This window comes from Salvia hispanica, chromosome 3, assembly GCF_023119035.1.
Source record: "Salvia hispanica cultivar TCC Black 2014 chromosome 3, UniMelb_Shisp_WGS_1.0, whole genome shotgun sequence".
Taxonomy (NCBI): Eukaryota; Viridiplantae; Streptophyta; class Magnoliopsida; order Lamiales; family Lamiaceae; genus Salvia; species Salvia hispanica.
Genome location: NC_062967.1, coordinates 42,820,486 through 42,840,247, shown reverse-complemented (window position 1 = coordinate 42,840,247; position 19,762 = coordinate 42,820,486). Strand labels below are relative to the sequence as shown.

At 35.3% G+C, this 19,762-nt stretch overlaps 3 protein-coding genes across 4 annotated transcripts; 1 reads left to right on the top strand and 2 right to left on the bottom strand.

The window, feature by feature from the left end:
* The first annotated feature begins 791 nt into the window (after window positions 1-791).
* Window positions 792-3,755, top strand: LOC125210565. The gene is made up of 3 exons (XM_048110106.1): window positions 792-1,967; window positions 2,598-3,140; window positions 3,434-3,755. The coding sequence occupies exons 1-3, from the start codon at window positions 1,095-1,097 to the stop codon at window positions 3,530-3,532; spliced, it is 1,515 nt and encodes a 504-aa protein (XP_047966063.1). The 5' UTR covers window positions 792-1,094; the 3' UTR covers window positions 3,533-3,755.
* An 11,766-nt stretch (window positions 3,756-15,521) lies between these two features.
* LOC125216808 (homeobox protein BEL1 homolog) lies at window positions 15,522-17,502 on the bottom strand. Of its 2 annotated transcripts, XR_007175458.1 has the most exons (4): window positions 17,098-17,502; window positions 16,816-16,876; window positions 16,035-16,696; window positions 15,522-15,812 (listed from the first exon to the last, which is right to left on the bottom strand). XR_007175458.1 is itself a non-coding variant. In XM_048118580.1 (3 exons), exons 1-3 carry the CDS (start codon window positions 17,439-17,441, stop codon window positions 16,184-16,186), a joined length of 918 nt encoding a protein of 305 aa, XP_047974537.1. In that variant the 5' UTR covers window positions 17,442-17,502; the 3' UTR covers window positions 15,968-16,183. The 2 variants fall into 2 exon arrangements, 1 of the variants encoding a protein (XP_047974537.1); XM_048118580.1 differs by lacking the exon at window positions 15,522-15,812 and having other exon boundaries at window positions 15,968-16,696.
* A 26-nt stretch (window positions 17,503-17,528) lies between these two features.
* LOC125210234 (homeobox protein BEL1 homolog) lies at window positions 17,529-18,619 on the bottom strand. The gene is made up of 2 exons (XM_048109802.1): window positions 18,528-18,619; window positions 17,529-18,068 (listed from the first exon to the last, which is right to left on the bottom strand). The coding sequence occupies exon 2, from the start codon at window positions 18,012-18,014 to the stop codon at window positions 17,529-17,531; it is 486 nt and encodes a 161-aa protein (XP_047965759.1). The 5' UTR covers window positions 18,015-18,068; window positions 18,528-18,619.
* Window positions 18,620-19,762: the final 1,143 nt, after the last annotated feature.

Below are 19,762 nucleotides of genomic sequence, written 5' to 3'. Positions count from 1 at the left end.
AGTAATGTCGTTGGTTAATGGGACTCACATTATTATAGTATTTAATAATGAGCCCAATTAATATAAATATATACTGTATAAATTGATGTATATGAATAATGAGTTGGGAACAACTTCTTATAAATAGAAAATTTTCATATTTTTTATAGGATATAAAAGTATAAAATATTAGTGAAATAAATTAGTGGAAGTATGACGTAATTATCAGTTAGTATGTAAAAATTGAAAATAGACAATAAATATGGATAAGCAAAAATGGTAAAAGCTGATAATAAATGAGGAATCGAGAGAGTATAATTAATTTAATTTTGATGGTAAAACTTAGACTATTTCAATAAACATTGTATTTCGTTCCTATAACAGTAAAAATTTAAATCGGAGATCCTGGAGTTAAATGCACTGGACTAAGACTATATTAACACAAATAAAATTAATCTTAATAAATATAATTTGCATTACTCTTAATATAATATTCAGCCTAAATTGTTTTTCCTAATTTTAAAACTACTTCGCCTCAAATCTACTATGCCCCTCGCGCACGCGCCTTCTTCGATTCGACTCGCTACCAATATTTACTGGATCTCTTCCTCCTACATCCACTCCATTTTGTATCTATCTAATCTCTTCGTTAATTAGAACTAATTCATTTTTACATATATATACACAATTCTGGTAAGTTAAATAAAATTAATTCATTTTTTAATTATATAAGGTATGAGGATTAAAAAAATAGAGCAACTAAAATAATTGAAAAGCGAGAGCAATGGCATCGTATACGGTGCCAATATATAGATACATATATTATATGTAAGTAGTGAAAGGGTGTCTCTGCAACACAGAAGAGAGGAGAGGAGACTGTGTGTGTGTGTGTGTGTGTGTGCAGCAGCCTGCCCCTGCCACCTGTGCATGCTCCATCTTCTTTATCTGCATTTACTCTCTCTAGATCTGCGTTGTTCGATTCCTCTCCTCTTCTTGTCGTCTTACACTGCCAGATTCATTCAATTCAATCTCCTATTTCTCATCCGCATTGGAGTAATTAAATCGGATTTGGGGGTTTTTGGTGAAATTGGAGGGAAAATTGAAGAAAAATAAGAATGAAAGCGGCTCACAATAGCCCTGAGAAATTCATCTGGGAGCCGATGAGGGTTTCCACCGGAGGCGCCGCGTCGCAGCCCAAAATCCTGCCTAAAATGATGGTCTGGCTCATTCTCTTCGTCTCCGCCACCTACGTCGTCTACACGTTGAAGCTCGTTTCCTCCTCCCACGGCGCCGGAGGCACCGCCGCCCTCCCCTGCGCCGACGACGCCGACATCTTCCACAAAACCCTCCATCTCTCCAATGCCTCGATTCCTCCGCCGAAAACGGGGCTGGAGCACATCGTGTTCGGCATTGCGGCGTCGGCGAAGCTCTGGGAGCAGCGGAAGGAGTATATCAAGCTGTGGTGGCGGCCGGAGAGGGGAATGCGGGGGATCGTGTGGCTGGACAGCCCGGTGAAGACGCACCGGAACGAGAGCGGGCGGCTGCCGGAGCTGAAAATATCCGGCGACACCTCGCGATTCGCGTATAAAAACAAGCAGGGGCACCGCTCCGCAATCCGGATTTCGAGGATCGTATCGGAGACGGTGAGGCTGGGGGTGGCGGAGAATGTGAGGTGGTTCGTGATGGGCGATGACGACACCGTTTTCGTGAGGGACAATCTGGTGAGGATCCTCAACAAGTACGACCACAATCAGTACTACTACATCGGGAGCCTGAGCGAGAGCCATTTGCAGAACATTTACTTCTCCTACGGCATGGCCTACGGCGGCGGCGGATTCGCGATTAGCTACCCTTTAGCGGTTGCTCTCGAGAAGATGCAGGATCGGTGCATTCAGCGCTACCCCGGATTGTACGGCTCCGATGATAGAATGCAGGCGTGTATGGCTGAACTCGGAGTGCCACTCACCAAGGAACTCGGTTTTCACCAGGTGAGTTGGTTCGTTTGTTTTTTTCTTCCCCTTTTTTCTGGTTTTGTTAATTTTGATTTATCGTTATTTTTAGAACTTGTCATGTGGTCTGTTTCAATTTTGCCTATTTTGGGGGAGCATGCGTTTCTTGTATTCAGCTTCAAATCAGACTTGATTCTTTCTAATCTGTGTAAAGATTGATTTTTGATTCTACATTGTACCATGCCTCTTCTATGACTTTCTATACTGTCAAACAAGAACGAGTTTTGTCTCTACATTTTCAAGTCTCTTTGATTTTGTTTTAGGGGATGTAGATGAACATTGATAACAGAGCATTGTAGGCTTGTAGCTCACGGGTTTTATCGCATTGGAGTTGTATCCAATGAGGTGAAAATGGGGTGTGATGATGATGGTCCCACTCATTTAATCATGTTGTAAATTCGTGGGGTCAAAAATTTCAACCCTTGCTGTTGAATGTTGATACACTAGTATATTGCATCATTTTCTTTCCTAACCCACTCCTTAGTTGAATTATGTTTTCTACTATGTTTGACAAGTGTCTTGTTTGTGTGTGAGAGTTGATAGTGGATTGTTGTTGGTATGGTCTAAACTATAATAGAGTGAGTCTAATTTAGTGGGGTGTTAATGCAGTATGATGTTTATGGCAATCTGTTTGGGCTTCTTTCTGCGCACCCGGTGACGCCGTTGGTGTCTTTGCACCACCTAGACGTAGTGGAACCGATATTCCCAAATGCTACTCGGTTGGAAGCTTTAAAGCGGCTGAAAATCCCAATGCAGCTCGACTCAGCTGGCCTTATGCAGCAATCCATTTGCTACGAGAAGAAGAAGGGATGGACTGTATCTGTGTCTTGGGGCTTTGCCATTCAGGTATTCCGTGGGGTGCTGTCGCCTAGAGAAATAGAGATGCCGTCTAGGACTTTCTTGAATTGGTACAGACGAGCTGATTACACGGCCTATGCATTCAACACACGCCCGGTTATGAGGAACCCGTGCCAGAAGCCATTTGTGTTCTATTTCTCAAAGGCTAGAACAGAGTCGAGCACTAACCAAACACTGACCCAGTACACACGGCACCATGTTCCTCACCCGCAATGCAGATGGAAGATGACCAGCCCGGGCGAAGTTGAGACTGTTGAAGTTTACAAGAAACCCGATCCACATTTGTGGGACAGGGTAAGTGAATATCTCCATCCCAATAATTCTACATTGCTGTTAAACACTCCCACATATGTTAGATTAGACGTTTCTCCAATTCCTGCTTGCTGTTGCTGCGTCGTCTCATGCTTTAAATGTCGAAAAAACTCAGCATGTGCAAGTTGGTACTAATGTACCTAATACAAAGACAAACTATAAGTGAAAGCTGACCACTCAATACTAACTCTAAATCTCACTATCAAGAGATGAACTAATATGTCTATTTCGTCATATGTGTTTGTTGATTGTGAGTTGTTTTTATCCCACGGCAGTCTCCGAGGAGAAACTGTTGCAGGGTGCTGAGCTCGAAGGAGAAGAGGTTGGTGATCGACGTGGGCGTTTGCGAGGAAGGAGAAGTTAGTGAAGTATAACAATGGATGGCTAGGTATCATCGTCATGTATCTTAACATTTGCTCTCTCAAATTTCTTGATTTATTCGATTCAGCCTTCAATTTCTTGGATTTAGAGAAGAAGAGAAGAAAAGGTAAAAAAGATTGATGTAGTAGCACTTCCTAGTGTTGTTAAAGTGTATGTTCTAGTGAGCTGTACTGAACTAGTTGAGTAAATATCAGCCCAAATTTTTGATCTCTTTAATTATGAATAAATAAATCGTGTGTAAAATCAAGAAATCTTGATTACTATGCAATTTGAAAAAGCTTGTGTTTTGTAAATTGCGGCGGACCATTTTTATTGGACACAACACAAGGGTTCTTGAACTTGAGTTTTAAGCAAGGTTGTGTGTGTGTGAGTCAACATGGATTATTGAAATTATTGAATTAGGAGGGTCGTGACTATAATTAAATAAATCATAAATTTTTGTCCAACGTTTCAATGATTGGGGCTGTAATTCTAGTTAATGATGTACCTATTTTTGGCCCCATTTATTTTAGGCTTGTCGATTCATTTGGTGAAAACTTTATAATGAGTGAATAGGCGGTGGGTGGGGTTGAACTGGGGGACCTTTATTGGAATTCAGACATCTGGCGTATTCTTTCTTTTAAATATTTTTTAATAATAACAGTGATATGATAAAATAAATTAATTGTATAGTAATTACCTTTTCTTTAAAGCTAATAAATAGTCATGACCTAATAACTCCTAGTGCGTTTTAAAATGACAAGTAAGCAATAGTTTCAAAGCTTTAATAGTGTGAAATGTTAATGGTAATCTCAGATTCGGAAATAAAGATGGCTTTATGGAGTATTACTGTTGGTATTAGTTTATTCATTTTTTGAACCGACACATTTAGGGAAGGGAAATGAAATGCGTACCTACTCCCCCCCACCATATAATTGATTTTTTGCATTTGAAATTGAGTGCTAAATAGACACATTATAGCCTGCCATAAAAATAAAATATTAATAAAAGATAGTGTATTTAATGCATTTTTGTTGAAATCAATACTTCTAAAAAATATCAATTTTATTTGTATAATTGTACCCTTAGTTATGAAATATAAATATGAAGAGACTATAATTTATTCAATTGGTTCATTTTTTTTTGCATGAAATTTATATAAACAAAAATCAACATTTATTAAGGTTAATGATAATTAATTTAATTCTTTCTTATATTTATAATACCAACGCATAGTGATAATACTTTTATTTTTCATATTTACATAAAATACTCGAAATGTTTGTATACGTACTTTTATTTATATTAATAATCATGAGTTAATATTATAAATGATCGTTAAACTACAGAGCATGTATCAAATTAGTTCCTAAATCAATTTATTTCATAAGGAGTACTAAACTTTATATTTCATTTCATTTAATGTTTTTATTTAAATTTCTTAATTATTATTTTAAATGGAAATTAAATTCGGCATAATCTCTTCTATTTAAATTAAATTACTGAACTTTTTATCAATTGAATCTAGTATAATATTCATTTGCAATTGCAATTTATTGAAAACTATACAATTACAACAACTTCATGATAAAAAAAATGCACTAATGGCAAGTAACAACTACCCTCATCCATGTATGCCAAGAACAAAGTAGTAATTCAAAATACGGTAAAAAGTTTCTTAAAAAGAAATTTCATGTTGATATTATGCGTTTTACATTATTTTGAATAAAGAATGGTGTGGTAGTTAAATATAGTTTTCAATTTCATTTAAATTGAAAAAATTCTAACATATTCTAATCTATATTAACATAATAATATTAATTACTATTATTATTATATTATATCACAATTTATAATTGGAAAGTATATTAATATAATAAACTATTATGTATAATGTTTTATTTAGTATATTATAGGCTGATAGATTAATATACTAATGCAATAATGTTGGAAGGATTAGTTTTTGTAAGAGAGTAGACTCAAGGGGAACGGGAAATTTCATGTGATTTTAAAAAAAATTATTCTATTTTAAGATTTTATTATTTTAAAAATAAAATTCAAGTCGCAACCTGATATAATGTGTTTAATGGAGTATAAAAAACAAAAAAGAAAATTATATAAACACAACTATAAAACAATTATTAGTATATTGATATATGAAATTATATTATAATACACTATATTTTTAGTATAATTAATAGTTTCGTGTCACAACTTAGTTAATATTGATTCCAACTTGGTATAATAGGAAAACATTTCTAAAAGGACAAAAACTTAATCTTAAATTAAAAAAACAGTGTAAAAATAAATTCTTGAAAACAAAAAATTAAAGAATGAATTAATCTAATAAAAGAAATACGTATGAAAATGTAAATTTTGGATTAGAGAAATGAAACAACAAAAAAAACAACTAGAATTAAATAGAAGGGTAATAATGTAAAATTGTTTGAGCAATAAATGACTTATTTGAAACATTAATAGTCGTACCATCTAAATTTACTAAAATGCCATTTTATGGCTAGCCATAATGTGGCCACATAGCATTACCCTTTGAAACTTATATTTGGAGAAATTTTAGTTACTATTTAGTCATATTAATGAATTAATGAATAATATGAATTTTAATATAAATTAATAAAATATAAGAAAAAAATAAATAAAAGTAAGTAAGTGAGAGAGAAAGAGAAATGTGGATAAAATAGAAAAGAAAAATAAAAAATAAATAATGTATTAATAATAATTTTTCATTTTTAATGGAGTATGGATGAAAATAAAAATACGAAATTATTTTTCGTGGAAGTGTATCAATAAAGTGTCGGCAAGTTATTTTGAGAAAAAGTTAACGGAAGAACGTTAAATATTTCTCTCGAATAAATTAATATACTACTACTATAAATTATACATGAGCCACGAAGTTAGGAAAAAGAACCGACTTTCAATTTTATAGTAGGTTAGCTACCCCTCTAATATTTCTAATTAATTTTTCTCCTGTATTGTAAACAAGTCAAACGTAAGAGGGTTAGTTAAATTTTCCCTTAAAACTTAAAGTTGTTAAACGACATTTATTCGTTGGATGCCCAACCCAATTTCACCTATTTTGCCAAGTGGAAATTATAATTGGATTAGACGTATATTCTATGCTCCCTCTTACCCTTCCGTCCTCAAAAGCATTCATATTTTTTATTAACATAAGATTGTAGGAAGAGTGGTTAATGGGAGTAAGCATAAAAAAATATATATAAATAAATATTTAACGAGTAAAGAGGAGAGAAATTTATTTCTAATATATAAAATATACATATTGAGTGAAATAAACTAAAAAAAAGATGAACATCTTAAATATGTGTGAGGGAATACTTGTTTTAGTTTCTTAATGAATGTGATATCGCCAAAGTAGTAGCATAATTTTGTTTTGTTAAAAAGGATTAGGGTGGGTAGGTACGGTATATCTTACCGTAAATTCGGTATGCGAAAATATTATACATTTATCTTACCAAAAATTTCGATACACCAAACTTCGGTATATCTTATTTTTGGTATGGGAAATTTCCATACCGATATCGTACCTCATTTTCGGTATACTTGACTTTCAGCATCAATAAAAATAGAATATTTGATTTTTTTTATTATATTATTTATATTTTATAATTAAAAAATATATTAAATATATTTTATTCATAATTATATTTATATTTCACCATAGATTTTACAATTTAAAAATATAAAATATATTATATAATTATATTTATATTTCAGGTATATACCTTAATTTACAGTATATATCGAATTTCGGTATGCCGCGATATATAACGGTATATGAAAATTCATACCGTTACCTTACCGAAAAATTCGATAAGGTATCATACCTTATCGAAAATCACGGTTACCAAAAATTCGGTATTTTCGGTATTTATTCACTATACTCCCTCAGTTTTTTAAAAATAGCAACTCTTTCCTTTTTAGTCCGTTCCCTAAAAATAGCAACTTTCAAACTTTCCATTTTAAGAAATCTTTACACCCCTAATAAAGTGGACCCATAATCTACTAACATTAATTTCATTACTTTTTTTTTTCTCTCTCTCCTACTTTACCAATTTTTCTCCCGCTCTCTCTCACTTTATCTATCCCTCTCTCTTACTTTACCAATTTTTCTCCACCTCTCTTTTACTTTATAAAATTGTGCATTAAAACCTGTAACGTTTCAAACCTCTCTATTTTTAAAAAACGGAGGGAGTATTTTTTATGGACTTCACACAACTTTTTTACATTATTTTTTTTTATTGAAAACACAATACACATAATCTATCATTCCTTCACATAATCATTTATAAATTAAAATATTTTATTTCTTTAAATTAAAAATACAATTACTTAAAAAATATTTCATTTAAAGACATAATTAACTGCTACATATTACTTAATCAAAAATACCAAAATCCTATAACTACATAATTAAAATTGTATTTTTTCCTTGAGGCATAATTCTAGGGGACTCCAATTGTTCTGGCCTGTAATGGCTAGTGTTGGTAGTTAGGACTTTCGTCAGATGGCCAAATAAAACCCCATATTGACGGGGGGTAGGAGGGGGGCTCGTGGCTCGTTCCTTCTAGCCTTTGCTGCCTTAATTTCAATCGGACGACATTGGGACTTGGGACCCTCACTCAGGGGCTCGTGGCGGAACAGGTTGCACTCCTCACTCAACTCACGCATGGGGCGCTTGCAACGCGTTCCCCCATTCCGTGCCAGCAGAGACAGAGCCAGAAATTCTGTATAGGTGGAGCAAAATTCCATACAAAGACATTTCAAGGATTTTAGAAAGGGCATTTATAATGATATTTCAATTTTTTTTTTAAAAATAATGATCAAAATAGCACTAATGAATTTTTTTGAGGTGAGGCATTTACCCCTTGTAGGATGCATGTACATCCGTCCCTGCGTGCCGGTGGAACAGAACGAGCATCCCGTGTTGCGGATGGTCTTCGGGTACAAATAAACTCTTAATATTATGCACATATATGCCCATTACTGTTTCCATCTATTTAATTTAATTTTTGAAAAATTACGAATAAAAACTATTAGAATTTGTTATTTCATTCTTGGAGGTAATGATTTATTCTTCATTTAGTTGCACTTGTTTTTTTATCCAAGTTTGCTTTCTGTTTGAATAAAGTAATTCGAAAATAAAATAAATAAATTCCATACCACTTTATATTTAATAACTTATACTCCCTCCGTCCATAAAGAGTATGAACATTTAGTTCAACAGGTTTTAATAGTAAGAGAGATATAAAGAAATTTTTTTTAAAGTATTGTTAGTGGAGAATATGTCTCACCTCATTAGAGAGATATGAATTTATAAAATTAGAAAGTTCATACTTTTCAGAGACGATTAAAAATAAAATAGTTCATACTTATCAGGACAGATGGAGTATTAAGGAGGATGATTTTTTTTTTTTTTTAAATAATCGAAGTTCATAATATTCTTGAGATATAAAATAAGATAGTTAGTCATTTTAAATTACAATACCAAGATAAATCTAGGATGCACTATTATTGTCTAATGAAATCCAACTAATAAACATGGGTTTTGCATGTTTTAAGATCTAGATTTGGGTCGTTTTGAATGTCAATCATAAAAATTATATTCTTAAATTGCATATTTTATATATTTTGATATTTTTATGTGTTTGTCGACCAAATGATAGAAAAAACATCGAAAAAGGTGCAAAAAGGCCAAAGTGCAGTAGCATAAGTTCAAGCCGATTCTTCTGGCAATCTTGAACTCCAATCAGTTCTTTATCTTAATGCATACCATTCTCTTCGTCTTTGAAAAAGCTTCATATGAGTATCTTGCACATCTCAATCGGAGTTCTGTAGATAAAGTTATGACCACTCTACGAACATTGCGCAAAACAATCAAAAGCTTACGAAAATTAGGCAGAAATTCAAGGAAGGAAAAAAATGTTGTCTTGTGAAGCCAAATCTCTCCTATTACTTGGAAGACTCGAAAATACAATCTTTTTGATGAATTGGAGGACACTTTCTTACCATGTTTAAACTTTTTTCAAGTCTATATATACCTCATAACCTTATCAATATTAGAGCTTCCAATCCTTCTCAATCTAAACATAAATTCTTACATTCCATATTCCATATATAATTCATCGATCTTTTATAGTAGCGAGACTGAAGACTGCATAATTCAACACTGGGTTTTGTATTTTATGAATGCATGTGGATTTTACTACAATAATAGAGAGATGAGTAATTTAATTTGAAAGAGGAGAAATTGACATCTTAACCAATAATCTCTCGCTTGAGCTTTTGAATGAAATAATTTATCTTATGAACTTTTTGGTTAAGATGTCAATTTTTCCTCTTTCAAATTAAATTACTCATCTCTCTATTATTGTAGTAAAATCCACATGCATTCATAAAATGGTCAATCAAACAAACGTATAAGCACAATAGAAATTGAAATAATTACAAGCGCTAACAAAGAAAATCAATTGAATAAATAACTTAAAGTCATAGTATAATTACCAAAAATTACATGTTTACTACTCATAGACAAGTAAAAAACAACAATCAAAGGACTAGACATGAAATAAAACAAAACAAAACCCAAGGTTGAATTATGCAATTTTCAATCTTTTCTTGCCTGGATCTACAGAGCTCCGCTCAATAGAAGATGGATTAATTATGTGCGAAATATGGAATGGAAGAATTTATGTTTTGAGATGGAGAAGGATTGGAGACTTTGAGATTAATATTATGAATTAAGTTATGAGGTATATATAGGTTTGAAAAAAGTTTAAACATGGTAAATTTCGAATCCTCCAAGTAATAGGAGAGATTTGACTTCACAGGGCAACAATTTCTTTCCTTCCATGAATTTTCGCTTAATTTCCGTAAGCTTTTGACTGATTTGCGTAATGTTCATAAAATGGTCATAACTTTCTTTATAGAACTCCGATTGAGACTTGCAAGATACCCATATGAAGCTCTTTCAAAGACGAAGAGAATGATATGCGTTAAGAACTGATTGAACTTCAAGATTGCCAGAAAAATTGGCTTGAACTGCGTTGCGGCACCTTGGCCTTTTTGCACATTTTTCTATATATTTTATAGTACAGTATCATTTATCAACAAACACGTCAAAATACCAAAATATATAAAATATACAATTTAAAAACATAATTTATATGATTAACATTCAAAACGACCCAAATATAAATCTTCAAACATGCAAAATCCGTATTTATCACTAACACTAAAATCTCCCTCTCCTTTAGCCTACATTAAATTAGACTTAGTTTCATGATGATTGGTATTTTTTCAGGTTTAATTTTAGCATAGAACGATTATTAATTAAACAATATTTCAAAAATTAGGCTTTACGGAAAATACATCAAAGCTGAGCTATAAACTATAACTATGCAATTTTCTTATAATAATAGTAGTAATAACAGTAATAATAATAATAATTAATGCTTTCAAAAATTCGTAAAGCAAAACAGAGCAACGAAGAACGTTAAAATGTAAATAAATTGATGGGCGGTAGTAACAAAAAGGATATAATATAATAAAATTTGTGGGTAACAAATTCTAGAATGGAATAGCAAATCCATCAAACTTCAAGTGTCAAAAAAAATGGAATCATGCATGAAACTAAACGACGTCTCTGCCAAAAGGGGGTTGTCGTTTCTTTAAGTAGCACTAACAAAAGTGATAACAATAAATAGAAAGCAAATAATGGCTTGCATAAGGCATCATTTTATCCACAATCCAATAATCGGAGCCATGAGATTTAGTAGAAAATTACGGAGATAAATAACGATAATAATGCACATTTAATTTCTAAGCAATGTACAATCATGGAAAATTGGCAACTACTAAAAATCCGAAAGGTTCAATAACAGATGTGTAAATCGAAAGGAGCAATCCTTACTCTTGTTCACCGTAGTCGTCGTCATCATCTTCCTGCAGTCCCATATCGTCTCCGATTCCGTCTAGCCTTGGTCCAAATAGTATTTTCTTTAATTGCATAACTTTAGTTGCTCTATTAACAAAGGTAGCTCCAATAATATCATCAAATTTGATCATCAAATCAGGTCCTAGTAAGGTGGTTTTTTTATTCATCTTTGACAATTTACAAGGCGAACAAAAATTGAAGGGTTCAAGTTTCCATTTTATTTATGTTGTCTGAATAGTCAACATAACTGATACATATGATAGGTCATGCTACTTAATAAAATGTACAATGGAGTACGAAAAAATCAAACACCTAACTGGAGGATTATTCAGGTAGAACACATGCAATGTGTTTTTACTTCATTTCCTCCTTCACCTAGAATAGATTAGTTTTTTTTTTTTATCACATCCATATCATCATACTATTGACTCAGGAAAAGCAAATGGGGAAAACTATGTTGGGTAAGTCCCCTAGCTTGTGAAAACCTAACGAGAATTGGCACATTTAACTACTAAAATAGTGGAAATAATGAATTAAATAGTTGAAATATGATTTATTTAATTTACGCAATAGGTAATAAGCCCATTGGTCTAGGGCCATTGTGGAGAATGTGGGCCACAAAAACCTACATCAAAGAACAAGTAAAGTTTTGTAGAAAAATTTCCTAGCTTTTTTCTGTAAATTGTGCTGTTGGATCATAGTTCGTGTGGACCATAATAGTAGTTAATTCAACTGCAACATGCGCGTGACAATAGTAGAAAACAAATCAACACAACAACTAAAGGGTTTTATTAATTGTGGTCGTCGATTGCTCAATATGCACATTTGATTATAATTCTTGATCAATATTCTTGTCTATCATCCCGCTAAGCATTCACTAAATGTTTGCACTCACTATAGTTGGCTGATGGAGAGGCCTTCCCCATTGGCCCACCACTGCAACGGAGAAGCCATTGATTGGCCGCCTCACCTATACCCCATATGGCTGAAGTATCGGCTCATGCCGATGAGAAGGGCCCTTTGATCGGCTCTCCATCGTGGAGCAAGGGCCGGCCATCAAACCTCTCATTAATTTTTTTTTTGTTTTTTTTGAATTTCTCTATATATACATCCACTTCCCATCATTTTCAATCATCCATCCACTTTCCATCATCCATATTCTCATTCGACACTTTATCTCTCTACAAAATGGACTCCGACAACTCTCCACAACTGCCAGCTACGCTCAGCTGTATAAGTTCTACAAGTTGTATTGAGATGAACCGGATGATTGTGTCAAGACGGACATTTGGAAAACTATTACTCCCTCCGTCCCAGATAATTCGTCCCAATTTTCCATTTCGGTCCGTCCCACATAATTTGTCCCATTTTACTTTTACTAATTTTGGCAGTGGACCTCATATTCCACTAACTTATTCCTACTCACATTTTATTATAAAACTAATATATAAAGGCAGGACCCACATTCCACTAACTTTTTCAACCCACTTTTCATTACAATTCTTAAAACTCGTGCCCGGTCAAAGTGACCCGAATTATCTGGGACGGAGGGAGTAGTAGAATTAAGAAACAGCTGGGTTTGCATTTTTTTTTTTTTATAATTTGTATCTCGTTGTATTCTATTTTCTAATATTGCAATACAACGAAAATTTGCGTAATATCTTTTACATTTAATTTATTTAATTTGATAACATATAAAATATAGAATGCTAAAAAATTAAAACAAAATAATGACGATATAGAATTGAAATGGAAAGAGATGCATTTTGGGAGGACCCTTCCATTATAGGGAGATATGCTTTTTCAGAAAATGATGACGTGAAAATAATAAAAAAAGAAGCATCTAGCAGGGCCAAACCATTGCTAACTCTTAATAACGGTATCAGAGTCAGAAGTTCTATTCATATTTAATTGTGTTTGATTAGTTGTGGAATCATTTTAGAAATTTCAAATTAACGGGATAAATATTTTTTGTAGAAGAATAAAAAGGATTCCAAAGAAAAATTTTCTGAAAAACAAGATTATGAAATATGTTTTCATCTCGAAAATTTGTATATCTCCACCAAGCCGCGTCCTTATACCACCAACATCGTCTCGGAGAAAGTCGTTGGTGGCTGCGTGCAAACAAACCGAAGAAGTCACAGTCATGATCAGCTTCTGCAGCTCAACGTCAATTGTCTTGGGCCACATAACTCCTGGGCTACTATTACTCTATTGGGCCGTTAGTTGGGACTAAGTTCCTCTGATTTATTTCATAAACTAGTTGCCATAACTACTTTATCATAGACATCCCAATAACGTTAATTAATTAGTTAGTTAGATTAATAAGAACTGTTGGAAACGGAGCAAGAATCGTTGCCGAACGCGTAAGAAATTATAGGTTAGATCTTTCCTCGGGATATATCCTAGATTTACTCAATTTTTATTCATTATGTTATTTAAAAAAAATATTATTTCCATTATAATGCTAGACATCGAAAGTTTTTCCTTCTATTTGCAAATAGCAAAGGCTCGTTTTCTCTTAATAGATTATTTTATGAAAATGTCTTTCTAGATAAGGTTTATATATGCTTAATGCAAATGAAATATTCCCAATGTATAAAATAAAAGAGTTTAGCTTATGTAATATTTCCTCCGTCCCACTTAAGATGATACGGTTTCCTTTTAAGTTTGTCCCAGTTAAGATGACACGTTTTTTTTATTTGGAAACTTTCTCTCTCCAATTAATACAACCAACCACTTTTTCTCATTCATATTAAAATATCCATCTTTCTTTCTCTCTTTATTTTAATACTCCCACCCACATTTTCTCTCTCCAATTAAACACATTAACCAATAACTCCTAAAATTTTATGCCGGCATAGGATTGTGCCATTTTAGCGCGGGACGGAGGGAGTACTGATAATGCTACGTTATCCACATTCCCATAGAAATAGAGACATTGAGGATGACACAAGTTTTAATGCATAATTAATAAAGTAGGATAAAGATAGAAAGAAAAAGTTATTGGACTATGTTAGTGGAAAATGAGCCCACCCTCATTAGAGAGATAAAAGTTACTCCCTCCGTCCCAAATAATTCGACCCAGTATTCCATTTCGAGCCGTCCCACATAATTTTCCCATTTCACTTTTACCATTTTTGGTAGTGGACCCCATATTCCACTAACTCATTCCTACTTACATTTTATTATAAAACTAATACTTTAAAAGTATGATCCACATTCCACAAACTTTGTCAACTCACTTTCCATTAGATTTCTTAAAACCCGTGCCGGGTCAAAGTGTCCCAAATTATCTGGGACGGAGGGAGTACTAAAAATAGAAGTGGACTATATTTATGGGAAGGACCAAAATGGAAAGAGCTTCTATTTTTATGGAATGAAAGGAGTATTATATTTGGCATTCCAAACTTGGCTATATCAATAAGAAAAGAATAGCACGGTAGAGAAAGTTAGAGTATTTCAATTCAATTTATTTTGAATCATATAATTCATGTGAATTCTGTCTCAAAGGAAATATGATGAGTAATCCTCCGAGAAATGGGTGTGTGCTAAGGATGTGCTTAAGTTGATCCACACATATTTGTGCAGATCGTTTCCAACTCCAACAAACGGGGGTTATTCGTACTTTATTATTTCCTTCGATGATTTAACAAGGATATGTGTATCTTGTAGAATTAAGGGTGTTGGCTTTTCGTCCCCGATAACTAGGCCATGCATTATGATGTATACATATATACTAATGGATAGTACATCCATCAACCACATACGCCCCAGACCCTTAACAATTGTGAGCCGTGATTGGAACACGCCAAAAGCACGTTCCGCGTATTTACTGACCTACTTCTCTTATGTGCAAAACTAGCTCTTTTTTTGGTCCGTAGGAAATACAAATAAGTCTTCATGAACGTAAGCCATCTGGGATGGATTCTGTCCGCGAGGTAGTACCACATTTGTACCAACGTCCATTGGCCATGAAGCCTACAGTGGACGCTCTACCTTAAAACATGTTGTTGAAGACGTTGAAATGATTCAAGACATTTATGTCATTGTTTGACCTGACAAACACCAAAGAAGCATGCAAAAACGACTCCTTGAATGATGATCTAATGGGTGCCACAACGCACAACTACTGACATATTTCCCTCTACATGCTCAAGGACAGGTTGTTTGGCTTCCCTTGCGCTGCCTCATTGCTAGTTTACAAGAGTCAAAATTGGAACAAAAATGACACAGATTTAAATCTCGCTGTCGAATCTCCAAACAACTCTTCATGTATAGTATATGCTCAATCGATTGAGAGCAATAATATTTACACACTGCAATAAAATGAAAAGAAAATTAACCAACCAAAATGAAATTAAATAATTAAACTAATTCTATTCTTATGAACATGGTATGAATATTGAAACACAATTAGCTAGGTTACGATGGAAAAGGTATAAATTGTTGCAGTTGCGGCGAAGAGATGAAGTGCAAAACACACTAGCTTAATCAGCTAGGTAGCAATATATATATAAGCAAATATCTCAAATGTGTACCTAACTCCAAATTGCAGATAAATGTTTCCTATCCCAGTATTTTATGTATACAACATGTCACAATTTATAGGTTTCTCCATCACCATCACCCCACCAAATTCTCTTAACTTCACCGAAAATGCAAAAATCCATTATATATTCTGATGAATTCATCCAGCTAAGTCATGAAGCAGCTGCGCTCCCATCAAATTCCGGTACTGCAAGCTCTGATTCTCACTATCCAAGAGCGAAAACGGCGCCGTTTGGCACTCCTCCATCTGATTTTGATCCCTAGGGTAAAAAAGCGAGCTCTGCGCCGGTGTGGCGAACGCTAGGCTGACCCCTCCACCTTCGCCTTCGCAGCGCTGGTGCAGCCCCAGCGTCAGCGACACGCTGCCGCTGGAATAGGATGAGAAATCGAGCTCCATTGCCCCGTACGAATCGCTGAAATGTTGCTGCTCGTTTTGGAGGGTTTTTCCCTTTTTCGGTTCGTTGTTGATGATGGAAGATAGGCACTCGGAATCTCTTCGCACCAGCTGCTCGTGGCTCGGCTTTGTCTCCTCCGGTGTCTGGTTACGCTCGTCAGAATCTGCGGTGGATTTCTCTTTGAGCTCTTCTAAGTACATCTCCTCCACCATGGGTTTCCATAGCCTCACTCTCGCGTTGATGAACCAGTTGGAGACCTATTGATCGATAATGACAAATTATTAGTGAAATAAATTACTATGTATTTAATTAATCCAACCTTGATTGTATAAATTAAACACGCAATCTTGATTAAGACGGATGGAAAGCGACTCGCCTGGCTTCTCGAGAGGCCCGTTTGGCGGGCTAGAATGTGCTTATCTACATCACTCGGATACCTGCATATATATAAATATTCCATCGACCGATCAAACAGTGACGATCATACATGGGTCCGTTGCAACAGAATCAAATCCAATCCACACAAAATATGACAAGATAAAAATGAAAAAAAATCGATGAAACCCAACAAACATATATGTGCGTGAATTGGCCTAATGATAGACCGGTTGATAGTACTAAATAAAATTAATTGAAGAGTGAAGAGATGAAAAATTACGGGTGGAGGAAGTGTTCAAAGAGCCAGGCACGGAGCACAGAGACGGATCTCTCGGGGAGGCCGCGCTGGGGCCGCCACGGGTGATTCTCCATCATGTTCATCTGCTGCCGCGCCTTCTGCTGCCTCAGCGTCTGGTCGAGAAGGCGCAGCCGCGGCGTCTCCCCGAGTCCCGCGGCGGCCGCGTCCTTCTCCCCCATGCCTCTCTTCGTGGCCTTTATCTCGCTCACGATGCTGTCTCTCAGGCTCCGAAAATGCCGCGACATCGCCTTCGCCGCGAGGGCCGAGTACGCCGCCGCGGATCCGCCTCCGGCCACCGCCTCGAACGATGACGTCACGCACTTCATTTGATCGCAGTAGTGCTTGTACCTCCTGTCCACCTACAAATAAATTTGTACAAATAAGTAAAACTGTAAATATAAAATTGAATAAATTTATAATTGGTTACCTCGTCCATGGGAGTATCCCGGCGGTGGCGGATGCTCGAAATTCACCGATCTCGAGCTCGACGGCCCGAATCTCAGATCGTCGTGGTGGCGGAGCTCGAACGGCTGCAGCGCGATGGTGGAAGGGTCGGAGGAGGTGAGGGAGAGGGAAAGGCCTTGGCTCGGCCTCTCGTTCCCTTCGCAGGTGAAGACACATCTCAGAGATGGATCGTCGCCGTCGACGATCAGTGATCTGTTGTTGTGCTGATAGGATGAGGCCATCAAGGCCTCGTTTGATGCACCGGAAATCGCTGCGAAGCCGAAGCTGGAGGTGGAGTGGTTGTGCAAATTCTTGGGTGGAAACCCTATCATGTCGACGCCGGAGGCTAGGTTGTAGATCTCCGGCATCGGCTGAAAGGGTTGGAGGTGGTTTCCGGCGGAGGGGAAGCAATATGTCATGTCTCTTGGTTTCCCCTCCTCACTTGTGCTAGCCATCTTGTTTTGGTTGTTGTTATCTTTCTTCTTCAATGATCATCATGGTTCTTTGGACTGATAAAAGTGAAAAATCAAGTCATCAATAAACAAAGAAATCAGGAGATAGAAGAAGATATAACAATTATTAAATCAACCAAACAACAAAGTGTGGCCCTTTTTTGTGTGTGCGTGACCTTCTAACCTCAAAAGTTTGAATCTTTATTGCTTATTACGTGCATCTATCTTTCCTCAGAGAGAGAGAGAGAGAGAGAGAGAGATTTACTAGGTATGGAAGAGTAAGTAGGTTGGGGCTGTTGTAAAAAGAGGGATAGATATTTGGTGTAGAGAAATAGAGAGAGAGAGTGGAAGCAAGTTTAACTCTAGTTTCTCAGAATTGTTCTTTTAACAACCCAACAATAAACTGCAACCTATGAAACCAAACCTAGAAGGAAGATAGTGTATGCCAAAGGATATAATACAAAAAAAGTTTAAAGTAAAAAATGAGAAATCATCAGATAGGCTTTTGATCATGACCTACAACCCACAACATTTGATGATTTCCACTCTCTCCTCTCTCTCTCTCTCTCTCTCTCCAAAAGAAGAAGTGGGTCAATGCAAAGTGTTGGTATATAATACACCACATGCATACAAAATAGGTTTCCTAGATATCCCACCCCATGGCCCCCCAACCCCCTCAATTATTTCACAATCCCACCAATTACAATACTAATTAGAACCATCCAAGGACTTTCACATTTCTTTAATCCTCTAACCATTATTTAATCAATAATAATGGCCCAATCATTACTCTCAAATAGTAAAACTAATACTAATCCCAATTAATACTATTTGATGGTGTTTCTTGCCTAGTAGTGAGACATGAAAGATTTGTAGATGTAACAACAAACAAAGGCTCTCACCACTAATCACATAGGTTAATTTAAGTTAGAAGAGAACAAATATTAGATTCACATAGTTCAAAATGAAAGAAGTGAATCCCCAAAACTGGAGTTTGAGCAGGCTTTTTCAGAGGCTTCTTACTGTCCTCTGATAGTGGGGCTCATAGCTCAATACAACAGTGGAATTAGAGAGAGAGAGAGAGAGAGAGAGAGAGAGAGAGAGAGAGAGAGAGAGGGGATTTATCATTTATGGGAATTAGATGCCAATTCAGTGTTGTGGAAAATGTTCCTTAGATTAGGCCCTGTGGAGGTGATGAGATGAGGTGGTCCATGTTTTCCAACTAATTCTAATTGAAACCACCCTATTAAAGCCCTCCACCAATCTTTTCTTCTTTTTATTTTTTTCCCCACATCTCATTTTAATGGGACCAGCACCTTTTCTCTTTTTCCATAAAAATCTTTTCCCAAATGTGCCGATACCTCTAAAGAAGTTCACATGTTGGTAGTAGAATTTTGTCAGCCCATGAAAATTGAAATCGTCTAGCATGCCCATCCATGGAGATGGAGTCATTTCGTTTACATTTGGACTTCATTTAATCTAATGAATGTGTGTGGTGAGTTTGAAAGTTATTAGTAGAACATTGTCAATCATTTCTTTTATTTCACACTCAATTAATGGACTACTTTAATTAATTTATTACACTGAAAAGGACGTGTAATATATTTTCCGGCATCCGAACTGAAGGATATTATTTTGATGTCAAGTGGGAACATATTTCCACATAATTTACAAAATAAATTGATATATATGTATGTTGAATTCGAACCTTTCGCGTCGAAATTTTCTTTCTGAAATAAAAGCCTTATTTG